Source organism: Anopheles ziemanni, chromosome 3 (assembly GCF_943734765.1).
Source record: "Anopheles ziemanni chromosome 3, idAnoZiCoDA_A2_x.2, whole genome shotgun sequence".
Classification (NCBI taxonomy): domain Eukaryota; kingdom Metazoa; phylum Arthropoda; class Insecta; order Diptera; family Culicidae; genus Anopheles; species Anopheles ziemanni.
In genome coordinates, this window is record NC_080706.1 from 52990283 (window position 1) to 53003141 (window position 12859).

The 12859-nt window shown below is 42.8% G+C and overlaps 1 protein-coding gene across 1 annotated transcript; it reads right to left on the reverse strand.

The window, feature by feature from the left end:
* Positions 1–4448: 4448 nt before the first annotated feature.
* LOC131284978 (putative FERM domain-containing protein FRMD8P1) lies at positions 4449–11297 on the reverse strand. The gene is given in 9 exon segments (XM_058313836.1): positions 4449–4576; positions 5941–6148; positions 6151–6198; positions 6280–6409; positions 6880–7068; positions 7139–7300; positions 7654–8000; positions 8075–8466; positions 11285–11297. Coding segments are annotated over 9 exon segments (1617 nt in total).
* Positions 11298–12859: the final 1562 nt, after the last annotated feature.

A 12859-nucleotide genomic window follows, 5' to 3' on the forward strand; every position in this document is an offset into this window, starting at 1 on the left:
ACGTTCATTCCCAGGGCCAAGCGACATTAGTCGCGAAGAGAAAGCCGCGATCAACCAGCAATAAGGCTGTAGCTAATATGATGCCTCCACACGTAACGGCGGATCCGAACGAAGACCGCGATCGGTCAGCAGATGATGCCTCCACGCGCAACGGTGGACCCGGTCGCGATCACCGGGCGCCTGGAGCCACGCGCAAACAAATAGGCTGAAAATTCAGCACTAAATTAGTATTTAAGGAATGGAAATTCTCAAAAAAGTCATCATTCGATAAGAACAGAATCGCTAGTAAATTTATTAGGCGGAGGGCTTCTCCAGTCTATAAACAAGAAAGAATAACGACGTAATCGAACGGAGGAATCTTCCGTTTCGACCACTTGGAGCACTCGGACTAGCCAGCTCGGAGTACCGCACCGGTGTTGGTAACAGTTGGAAAGATTTAGATCTAGAAGCATTTTCTTGCAAAGACTCCAGTTAAAGGTGTGAAGATACATCCGTAAATGTAAATCCGTAAACAAAAATACGTGAAAATAATATTTTAAAATATTTTAGATATTAACAGGCCTCTTGCAGTACTTAAAGTTGCATTTCACATTTCTAAAGCTTCACTAAACACACTATTTCCATTTGTTTATTGCATTTGTTAAACCTTATGCTGGCAAGACCGGTTCCAGCAATGTAAGCTTCCATAGCTAAGCCATTCGAATATCAACCTGCGCCAATTTTCGCGACTATACTATCGGCCATGTTTAAAATTTGCTTTTCTGAATTTGTGGTTTCGTAACTCATTTGCTCACTTTCTTTTATTTTTCACCTCTTTCTATGTTTATTATATCTTCTCATCTGGCTCTATCCTTCTACGATCTCTTACAGCTGTGGATGCTGTACTTATCTTCTTCTCCTTTCATATTCGTTTTTTGCTTCTTGAGAAGCACATTATGGAAACATTCCATCAAAACCCCGATAGGGTACCGGTGAAGGACATTGCTACCAGGAACTGCTTCATTCAGGAGAACAAAATCAAGCTGCAGTTTCACTATGGTGAAGATTGCATCACCGCCTCGACGCAAGAGTTCATCAAACCTCCAAAATCGGAGATGGGTGAAGAGATGTCGTACGATCCGGGCTGTACCTCGGGCTATGTGGTAAGTGAAGTTTAATGCACAATATAACAAATTTTTCTATATATAAGTGAACCACGTTTTTCCCCTCAGTCAAACCCTTGGGATCCACAGCCGACCCAGCTGGACTTGTTCCTCCTTCTGAAAGACCAACTGAAGGCGGAGGACCAGTCATCGCGAGCCAGGATCGAAAACCAAGATTAAAGATACCTTAGCAGGCACACCCCGCCGTTCCGTCTGCGGCACACTACCATACCCCGTACAGTCCTGGTAGAACCGAGCAGACATAGTAATACACCTTCAAGGTTTTCACTCTGATAGTGCACGGGAGGCCAGATAAACCTCCCACCCAGATCTCTGTTCGTCACCCCTGTCGCCAGGGGGTCCAGTGGCAGTTCCTGGCGCCCCACTTCCTGCGGCTGGATGACATCAAGAAGCGTACGCCAACACGTGCCCAAGTGATGCGGCTGTAGCGGGACTGCACGGCGGACCTGCGCAAGTTCTACCAGCGGCTCGAGGAGGAAAAGCGAAACCGCTGCGACGACTTGATCACGGAGGAGCAGTCACTGAAGCGGTTCCTGTCGCGCTTCCAGCAGCACTTCGAAGACGCCGAGTACGAACGGTTCATCGCCGAGGGCGAAACGCTCGAGCGCAACAAACATATCCTGCAGATGCGCCTGGAGAACATCCAGGACGAGTATCGCCGCAAGGCGGACCATCTGAAGCAGGCGCTGCGTGAGGACGAGCGTCTGAAGCCGTTCTTTTCGGCCGAGCTGGCCGAGTGTGAACCAAGCGAACGGAGCGATTATGGTGGGGACTAATCGGGTTTCTCGATTTTGATTGTCATTTTTAATTCATTTTCATGTGCGCTGTGAGACAAAATTTGTATGAGTGAAAATCATTACTCCATATCCGTAGTTTTTATTTGAAAACTACGAAATAGGACCGGCGATGCAATCAAAAAGGAAACAAGCACCATCTAGGATAATCTTGTGACATGGACAACTATATCTAAATTTACCAAACAATTTATAAAATAAAATGTTTTTTCAGAGAGAATCGAAAACTAACATATAACATAACATTATAGAAATAAATAGCTCAACACATCCAACCGTAGATTCATTTTTCGTATCATTTGATTCGTTTTTTTATTCAAAATTAGTGTAATTCTTTCATACATGTTTCTCGATTCTACTGCTTTCCCATTGAAACTGTGTTCGATGCTTCTCTGCTTGGCTCTGCTCACTATCTCTTACCTTTCACCTCTTTCTATATTTATTATTTCTTCTCATCTGGTTCTATCCTTCTACGATCTCTTACACCTGTGGTCGCTTTACTTATCTTCTTCTACTTTCGTCATCCTCTTCTGCTTCTGTTCCTACGTTCCGATATTTATGATAATCAAACCGTACTCATTCACTTGTATAGTACCTACGTGTTTGTGTGTTTGAGTGAGTTTATTTTGTAGCTGCAGTTTTGCTAAGAGATACGGATTCCGTTATTTGTTGCGATTCGATAACCTATACGCTTGGGTTTTTTTGTCTATTTATTACACGATTGTTTGTTTTTGTTGTCCACAAAATGCTTCATCATTGTGCTACTGCCTTTTTCTCCATGTTTTTTTTTTTCGTTTTTTCTGCTTTACTTCACCTTAATTACTTACAATATTGATATCGGTTACTAGTGTTTGCGTGTTTCTGACACCATGTCCTTGCAGTGGTATGGTTGTGTATGGGATCGCCCCGTTGCGTCATGTGTTGTGTTTGTGTATATTGGTATGTTTCTGTTTCTGTATATTTTTATGTTATATTCTGTTATGTATTTGACTATTTGTGTTTATATCATTCTGCTAACCGATCTTTTTTTTCTCCCTTTCGTCCTATCGATTGGGCATTTCTTTACTTTTTTCTATATCGATTTACTTTACCCAACCCGTCCGTTACGGGGTTTGCTTCATGTACCACTTTTGCACACATTAATTTCGTTTTAATTCATTTAGCTTGCAACTTGAAGCATGATTGATTTATTTATATGCTTTACGCCCCACATTCACGGTGATTGATCCTTCGTTCCGAGTACCGAATAGTACCTCTGCCGTCTAGCTTCTTTCGTCTCTCTACGGGAAGATGGGGAGGGAGGAGATGGCCGAGGGAGGGCAGACTGAAGACTTCAATTTTCACATTTTACCCTGCGTGGTACAAAATATCTTAATGTTTAGATGTATATGCGCTGTATATGTATTTATATATGTATATACTTCCGTCGGTATAACTAAATTAAAGTATTACAAAATTATTCTCATTCTGCTTGTACCGACCGTGGTAGTAGTAGTAATAGTAGTAGTAGTGGTAGTATGCTCTACACCATTTACTTCCATCCCTTTCGACAGTTCCTGAAGTTTCCACTTTGTTTTATTATGAACGACACTTTCACTATTTCTATTCATTCCCTCGTTCATTCTGAAACGTTTTCTTTTTTCTTCCCTTTCTGTACATCGATGTGCTGTTCTATTTATTATTATTATTATTCAGCTGTTCCATAACTTTTTCAAACATTCCATTTACTACGAATTATTTCAATTCGGTGTAGTATCTGCTTCATTTCCATTTTTGTGTTTTTTTCGCAAATCTTCCCTGCTTCCTTGCATTCATCCATTTCCATCTCTCTTTCTCTCTTTCCCTTTCCTACACTAATTTCTGCGATTATTTGTTTGAAATAGTTATCTAGCCCGGGTTATTTTCGGCAAGCATTAGATGCCGCTATCTTCTACCCACATTAGAGAGTCCGTTGGCTTCTGTTTGCAGCCCACCTGCTCGGTACACATGTGTTCCTACTCGAGAGTGTATTCGTTTTGGTTTTTCTTTTGTCACGGTTTTGCTCATTATGTACAAGTAAATTCGATTTTCCACCGTTACAGCTTCCGGTACGGGAAAAGGAAAAGGCTAAGGGAGAGGGATCCGGAATCGTTTGTGTGGCGCCTAGTGAAATGTACAACGGTGGCCACCGCGATGGAACACGGTGCGTTTTCCAAAAAACGGAAAGTACACCATCGGAACTGCGATCCGGCGAGCCATTTTTTTTCTTTTCGGCAGTTTCTGTTCTTTTTCCTGTTCAAGGGAAAAACTTTCTTCCGTCCTCTCGATTCCATCTTTTCGTCACGCTCGACTCGATTGCCTTTTTGCTCAGATTTAACGTTCGTCACACGGGATTATTTCCATCTGACTGCTGCTACGGAGGGTCCATTCTTGCACGGTCTTATCATTTCTCGATCGCCTTGGAGGTGTTTCCTTACGTTCCGCGGTGCAAAACTTAAATGAGAATTAAATGTTAATAGCTTATCGATAACGAGCCCGTCTGGCCAATGCAGCGCCCCTCGTCATCGAACGTTGCCAGCGTCAGCCGGGTAAACTTGTTGCTCAGCACGCCAATGCCGTTGTTTTTTATTGGGTTCGGTTCTGCAGAAGAGAGAGAAGATGGAAGGAAAAATTAAGATGAAGCCAGATACAATAAAAGTACGTTTCTATCGATGAGACTAGTTTAAAAGCTATGCTCAAAATTAATCAATAATCTTTCGTTTAATTATTGATAGAACGGTAGAAGAAATGGTAAAAATAGTACATTTAAAAATAAAAAACAAAGATTTCAACTTTTCAAATATAAAATAATTTCCACTACTAATAAATAAATAATAAGAATCACTATTTTTTTGTAGTTCGAGTATTTTTGAAAAATATGCTTTCCCTAAGCAAAAGTTGTTAATGTCGCACTTGCGGTCTTTTGGTCAATATAATAAAAATCCTGATCGTACAATTTTCTATTCAATTCCCTTAAAAGTATATGAACATAGCCATAAACAAGAAAAAGTATGCTTAAGCGAGAAAAATTAAAAGAAGCTGGAAAAAAATTCAACCCTTTTGGATTCTACATTATCCACGAAACAAGGAGGTTCAACATAAACGCCATACATCTCAGGCATGGAGAAAATTTTAATTTTTTTAATGAAGTTTGCTATGCTTATTGCAAACAACGTAAACAAGTAAAATATTTCAAATGTGGCATTAACAATTATCAGCGAAAGTGTTTGTATTGATAATGATAATTGCAATCATCATCAAACAAAAAACACAACATCACAATTTAGACTATTTTGCCTCATAGCTGTTCCATCAGAAAATAGAACAAAAATGCTTCACATTCTCCAATCACAAATGCATTGCCTTGCGAAAGTCAAAGATTTCCGATGAAAATGAAATGAAGAACGTCGCTTCTAGGAACACGCCATCGTCTCATTTCACTCATCTCATCTCGACCATTCTCGGCATGCTTTGATGGGCATTTTACTGCCTTCCCTGTGACATTTCATGATATTTCTGCTACATCGTCTCATTTTTCTGCTCGCTTTGCTCGTTCCTGGAGCTCGCCATGGCTTTTCAAGATATGATTTTCTTCCCCCGAAGGGTGAAAGAGGACTCATATTTCCGTCTCGGTTCAGCGGTTTGCTCGTTTTCTGAGGAAAACTTTGGAATGTGGTTCTTTTCTGCCGAAGACGGACGGCAGTTCACATTCCGTTATTGCGTTCCTGATTGTTTCTCGTGAAACTTTAACAATTCCAAAACGGCTGTTATGACCGATTTGTGACCGGTGTAGGTAGTAGAAAATGCCACCCGTTAATAAACATCCTAGAAAAAGGCTCCATCAAGTGGTCTAGTCCAATTCGGGACGATGCTAGGCAATACTCAAAAAAGATAAAGCCCCAAAAAAATATATTTTCTTCCGCCCCATGGATACGCACCCACGTAGGTGTTGTCCGCCAGCCCGCCGGCGGCCTGGTCCGCTGGGTCGGCCCCGCTCTCCTTCCGTCGCTTGTCCTGCTCGATGAAGTGCGTTATTAAGGCGTCCACCATGGCGGCCTGGCGGGAGAAGATCTGCATCAGTTTGGTCGCGGCGATCCCGTTCTCGACCGCGCCGAACTGCAGAAAGATGCACGGTAAGCATTCCGGGTCGTTCACGTTGCTCGGCTTGGCGTACTGGCGTACTCCCACGAGAACTCCTCGTACTTCAACCCCAGAAGCAGTGTCTAGAACAGACGGATAGAGGCATGGAATTGTCACCTGTTTCGTTTTGTGTCCGTTTGACCCGGAGGTAGGAGAACACTTACGCATTCAATCTGGTCGATCACGAAGATCCCCCGCTCGTTGACGGCTATCAGCACGGGCAGATCTTTCTGCTGCATCAAACTCATAAGACCACGTACCGGCTGCTCGACCTGCCCGTGAAAGTACGCCGCTCTGTAAAGAAGGTGTGAATAAAGAAAATGATAATGTGAGAATGATGGAACGGAATTATCTGAACTATGACTTTTGATGTCGCCTTTTCGTGCGTTTTCTTTTTGGGTTGAAATAAAAACGCACTAACATATATTAAAGAGATCAATTTAAAGATTTTATTCAAAAAACAAATGTCCCCTCTGCATAGTTTAGGGACCATGGGCATGTATGTAATGGATTTTCTTGGAAAATCATCGCATGAATTCAGAAAATTTAAAATCAATTCAATGGAATAACATTAAGGTATATATAATTTGAAAGGAAAATGTAAATGCTTAATAAACATTTGTGAATTAATCTAGGTTGAAATTTAATAAATTTAGAAACAAAAATTGAATTATGAATGTTTTTGGATGTTTTTTTTTGGCAGTTAGCTTAGAGTTGCCTGGGGTCATTAAAGCGCCTAATACGCCTCTGACCTCATAACCTACCCATAGAACGGAAGGCCCCAGCAAAACTCGAGGTACTTCCGCATCAGCTTCTTGGTGGTGGCCGTCGTTGGGACGCGCTTGAACTGCTCCAGCAACCGAACTTCGGCCGATGATCGTTGACTGATCGGTAACCAGGACCAGCTGGAACTTTTCGCCACGTGCGCCGGCAGGAAGCGGAACTGGTTTTCCCTGCGGGAAGGAAAAGAAAGCCGAAATAGTTGTAGCCAAAGAGCGCATTATGTAACCGAGCGTAACGTACCGGAAGTAGCTGGTTGAGTGCGTGTGGGAGTTGTAAGGGCCTAGCTCTATCCGTGCCTGGATGCCACCGAGCATGATCGATTGCGACGGTTCCATCACGTACCGGCCGAGCAGAACGTTGTGCCGCGCTTCCTCATACAGGAGCTCCAATATTCGTGGGTCTCTGCAAGGACGATAATTGTAAGTAAGCAACCGAATATAAAATGAATGTAACATGTATTATTGTACTAAACTTTTCTAAACTATTTCTAAAATTCCAAATTGGACAGTTGTTATGCAACGGAGACAAAGGCACAGCTGATTCATGTTCAATGCATTGAGAAACACGCGTTCGATTTTTTTCATATTTGCATACTTTATGCTGGAGTTCTGTTCAAGGGGTTTACATTTTGGCTAAGAATAATAGCAGCATATTCAGCACCACAGGTGGTATACATATCCAAATTTTAATATTATTTATCTTTTTATACAAGTACCAGGAAATCATATCCATAGATTGAAGTAAACCAAACTCACTTGATCTTCTCCTCGTCGCGGCGGGAAAAGAAAACGTTCCGCCGCAGCGTGGTCATCGGCTCGTCGGACAGCTTCTCCAGCTCGTTCCCGTGGCTGTGCTTGTCCAGCAGCTTGGACCAGGCGACCCGGACCGCGTACGGCCGGTGGTGTGGCTTCAGCTGCACCTCCAGCAGCGGGCTGGTCATCCAGAGGCCGAACACACTCTGGGCCAGCAATTTGTTCGTTATACCTAGTTCTTCACAGCCAAGGGCGGCGGCAAGCATCACCTGCGCCGGGCACTGCGCGGTGCCCTCGATCTCCATATGTACAGCGATCCGGGACATCAGGTAGACCACCGTCGGGATCACCTGTAACGAGGGGTTGTGTTAAAAGTTAGATCGAAGCAGAGCGAAAGAGCAAAATGCTGGATTCTGGAAGTTACCTTCTGCATCGGCCGCGGGGGTGCCAGGGTCGTTGTGCTGGTCGTTGTTGCCGTGGTCGTCGTCATTGTGCCGGCAGTCACGGATCGGGCCACCACGTTCACGGTTACGTTCACGTTCACGCTGCTGCCCGAATGCGGTGGCAGCGTCTGTTGATAGTGCGGATGCTGCGAGGAACTCGCGACGTATGGCAGTCCGGAAGTGGAACTTCCGGCGCCAGAAGATTGGTAGCTGCCACCGGCCGGCTGACTATGGCTTGCCGAGGTGCTGACAGGCTGTTGCTTGCCGTACGGATTATGCTGCTGAGACTGTCTTGCTACGTTGCTGTTGATGGCAGTTTGATGTAGCTGATCACTCCCACTTCCGGGGCCTAGCTGGTAGTTGTTGTTTGATCCTGCGTGCAGATGAAAAGACAAACCATATTCTATGTTTAGGGAATAGGTCTTTTCTGAACATGATCAGCAAACATATCGTCCCTTCACAAGTTAATTTGCTCAGGAATAGAATAAACGAGAATCATTTCTTAAATCATCTCTCATGTTTCGACCTTGCGGTATTTGTTGCATATAAAGTGCGCAAAATTCCTCGCAGCTACATTTTTTTTTTAAGTCTAAACTTTCTGCAAACGGAAAAAGATTTCTATTTTAAAAAAAATTCATTGCCCTTCGACGTTCGAGATTTTCCCATTGGTCACCATTTTCTAATGAAACGATTACTGATTTTCCTTTAAACGTAACATTATATCATTTCAATTCATCAGGATAAACACAAAATCTATAACAAATGCTATGTATTAGAAGTGTATTAAAACAATGATTCGGCATAAAATTGGTCAGATTTTCCAGCATGGCCAAAGGTACTTGGGGCCATTCTTCTCTGATTGTCGCTTAAAGCTCTCGCACCGTTTCAATTTTGCAGCACCGCTGTAAAATCGTCTGCTTACGATTCCGTAAAGACTTTCTATTTGAATTTATTTGCATTTGCTGACCAAACCAAAGAGTTATACTTAGCCTCGAAACCTTTTTTTTCCAATGCCTTAGTTACGTGGATCGCGGCGTTATCTTGTTTAGAATCAAATTTTAACCCATTGCATCAACAATAAATGAGATAAAAAAGGTTGCCACTAGTTTTATTTAGTTTTCAAGTCGGTTGGTAAACTATTCAACACGTTGCCAGAGTTACTGAAAGTAAAACATAAACCTGGCACAGCATGTCATACATTATCACTGCGTCTAAATAAGCAAAATATTCCACAATTCGACATTCATGCTTCAACAAAAAAAAAATGCCGCGAAGTTAATTAACCGATTCCAATTTTATTTACCTTCATTTTTATTCTTTTGATGATCATGTATATTAATTTACCACACCTGTTTACACGGCAAACAAACTCTGATGAAAACAAACCAACACGACGTCCATGAATTTGACTTTAAAATGATGATCAAATTCCATCGAGCTGTAACGCAGACTCTGTGTATGGTCAAGAATGGCAATTTGAAAATTTAATCATGAAAAATAACATCTTTTATTGGAAATTATTCGCACGCAACGTATTTGTGTTCCACTCCCTTCTGTAGGCACATCTTATTTGTGTTCAGTAATGTAAATGCAGTTCATTTTCGGCTGATGTCGATTCGTGAAAAAACTTCAGTTTCAGGGTCAAGCAGTATTTGAAGAACGATTAATGAAGCTGCAATAATCATATTTGTGTTTGGTGTGTCTATTACTACAGAATTAATCGTCAACCGAGACTGCTGTTTCCACCATTACCTCTACAATAATGCTAATCTTTTTTTATCATGCATGATCATTGATCAGGATGAACAACCCTTTAAGTTAATGGTGCTTTGAAGTGTTTCAAAAGTCGGCTAATGATTCCACTTGTAATGAGTAAGACATGATAATAAAACATTGGCAAGGAAGCAACATATGTCGATAAATTTAAACATACGAAATTATAAACGTTGCTTCATGGACAATTTAGGACGAATCAAATAGATTTAGAATAGAAACCTGTGTTGGCCGGTTAGCATTTGCATTCTTTTGCTCCATGCAACAGAGATAAACAAAAATGTAATCGTGAAAATCAATATCAACACACAATGCCAAGCTCAAACCCAACACTGGATCGCTTTCGGCTCCCGGCATCCCCCCTTTGCCAGTGGACACGCAACATTAACACGCCCATCCGTCGCCCCACGTCACGTCGCCGCCATCGGTCAAATACATACACATCCGAAATCCCGGCTACTTTTGAGCGCATTTGTCAGTGCCATCGGGGGCACGATAAGGGCAGGCTCAAGCGGGCGGCTTTTGTTCGATTCATTGCATTTAGAAAGACCCAAGACTTACTCACTCGCACAGGTTTCGAGCCGCGTGTTGGAGCGTGGTGATTTCATGCACCTTAAGCGCGAACTAATTGATAAAAACAGTATCTTATCAACCGATTACGGTTCGTGAAGTTGGGAATCGGGGCCGTTACAGGGAGTGTACACTATGTGCCTTGGTGTGTGCGTATTAAGCCATTCGCCAACTAAGTCTTCGGTCGCTTTTGGGACCCGCCCTGGCAGGCGTCGTGAGCAAATAATGGGCAGGTTAAAACCGTGGAGATAAAACCGAAACCAGCCAGAAGAAGTACAAATCAAAGTCAGTCACCGTGGGTTCTGCTGCCGGAACGGGCGTTTGAAAGAAACGTGAAAGTTTGCCGGTTATTAAGACAACAACAGTTTATCTAAACACGATGTGCTAACGAGTTCGCGGCCTGTGCGTTTTTCGAGTGAAAAGAATCGGCAACCTTTTTTTTTTGTGCAACCCGGAAGAGTTCTGTGTGGTATTTGTTTAACCATTAATTAGTTTTCCGTGGCTTCAAGTGGTGCTTTTCGTTTGCATAAATTCCATCATATTTTTTTAGCGTTTTTGTTTATACCAATTCTCATAGCGTGCTTTTGGTATGCCAAGATGCCCGAAGCACAAAATCATGAAACTCGTCGACGCGCTAATGATCTTGAAGCAAGTCAAGAGGGTGCGTCGCCGTCGGCGAGTCTGAGCGTAACAAGTTTTACTGGCCGCAACATCGGGGACTTTGTTGAGAGTTCATCTGGTGGTGGGCCAACATACATACATCAAACACCCCACCAATACACCAACGCCAGCGATGGCGCGCTTTTTGTTTGGTTGGGAAACAACATGGAACCGAACCCATGCCATACCGTCCATCCCCATGATCACATTGCATTATTAACCATTTCTGTCGTATCATCATCGACATTCCGCCAGCATCGAATAACCTCCCATAGTCCCCTTAACCGATCACCCTCGGGTTTCCATGGTCACGGCTTTGGACAGAATCGATCACCGGTTGGGGTAAATATTTACATTTTGGTAAATCCTACTCCCACCGGGCCCCGGACGGATGTACGTTCGGTAACGGTTGAAACCCGTTTGACTGTTGTATGCTGTTGCGGCGCCACAGTCTCGACTCAGGTCGCAGTTACGCGAACGGGTTGGCCAAGCGTGGGGCGCGTATCATGTCCGGAGCCGTAGCATATCTCCAGCTATGTATAGGAGCAAAGAACGATTCAATTGTGATAAGAAACTGCAACGTGAACCGGTGACGAATAGTTTAGTGCAAAGGAAAAGTATAAACGACACACATTCACACGAAGAAGAAGATACAATGTGTGACTGATTGGAGTTCTATATAAAACGAATGAAATGTGATGAAATTAAACAAAGTGAGAACGAAGTTGTTCAACCAACCACCAAAATTTTAACCACTCAAAACTCGGTTCATTCAACTAGCGAACCGATCCATTAGTACGTGATAGTGAAAGATGGCCAAACCAACAACATGCTAATAGATGTGCGCAAACATCCGCGAGTGTGTGCCGTGCACTTGAAATGAATGTGCGAAGGTTAAAAATCGGTAACGAACACCGAGCAGTCCGTCAAAATATCTTTCACAGTTTATGTTTAAACATTAGCGGGGAGAAAAATGCAATGTCGGACGCGTCGATGCGAAGGGCAAACATGACGCGAATGCATATCGTGGTTCGGTTTCGTGTTTTGTCCGTGAATCATCCACAAAACGGATTGTGTTTTAGTGCTTGGCCCACAAAAGGAAACAAAAAGTCTCCCAAATGAAAGCGAACCACCGCTCTACGTCTGTGCAAATGCAAAATCATCAGCCGAACCGGTTATTCCGCACAGATGGTTGATGATAGATTCCTCGAATGCTAACCGTAGGAACTAGTGAGAAAAGGATTATAGATTACGGTGTGTATTGGTATACTGCGTAGGTTGGTTTCGCGCGGGGCAGTTATGCCTTAATCATGCTGGATTAAATACGGAAAAAACGCACCACTTCCCCGCAGGAAACCAACCAACAAACCAACGCAGTATACCTAAAGTTAAGGCACTGGAAAATATTGCAGGGTTTCGATCTATATAATGGAATGGTTCAATAGGTAGAGGGAACATTTTAAAAGCATAGGTGATATTTTCAAGCAGTCGAGAGAATATTGCAATCATATAGGAGAATGTGTCAGACAGCTAAGAGAAATGTACATAATGTACCTTCGATTTTTTCATCCACTTGCTTACAATAGTTAGTCAAGCAACGGGTTCGGTGCGATAAACGTGGAGAACCTCGCATCGAATGTTACCAATCGACGTGGGATTTCATGTTTACCACGACGTATCTGTTGTTTGAACAACTACCATAACAATCCGAAGTAAAAAAGACGAAACATAGGAGAATGTCTGTATTTTAGTTGAAACGCTTT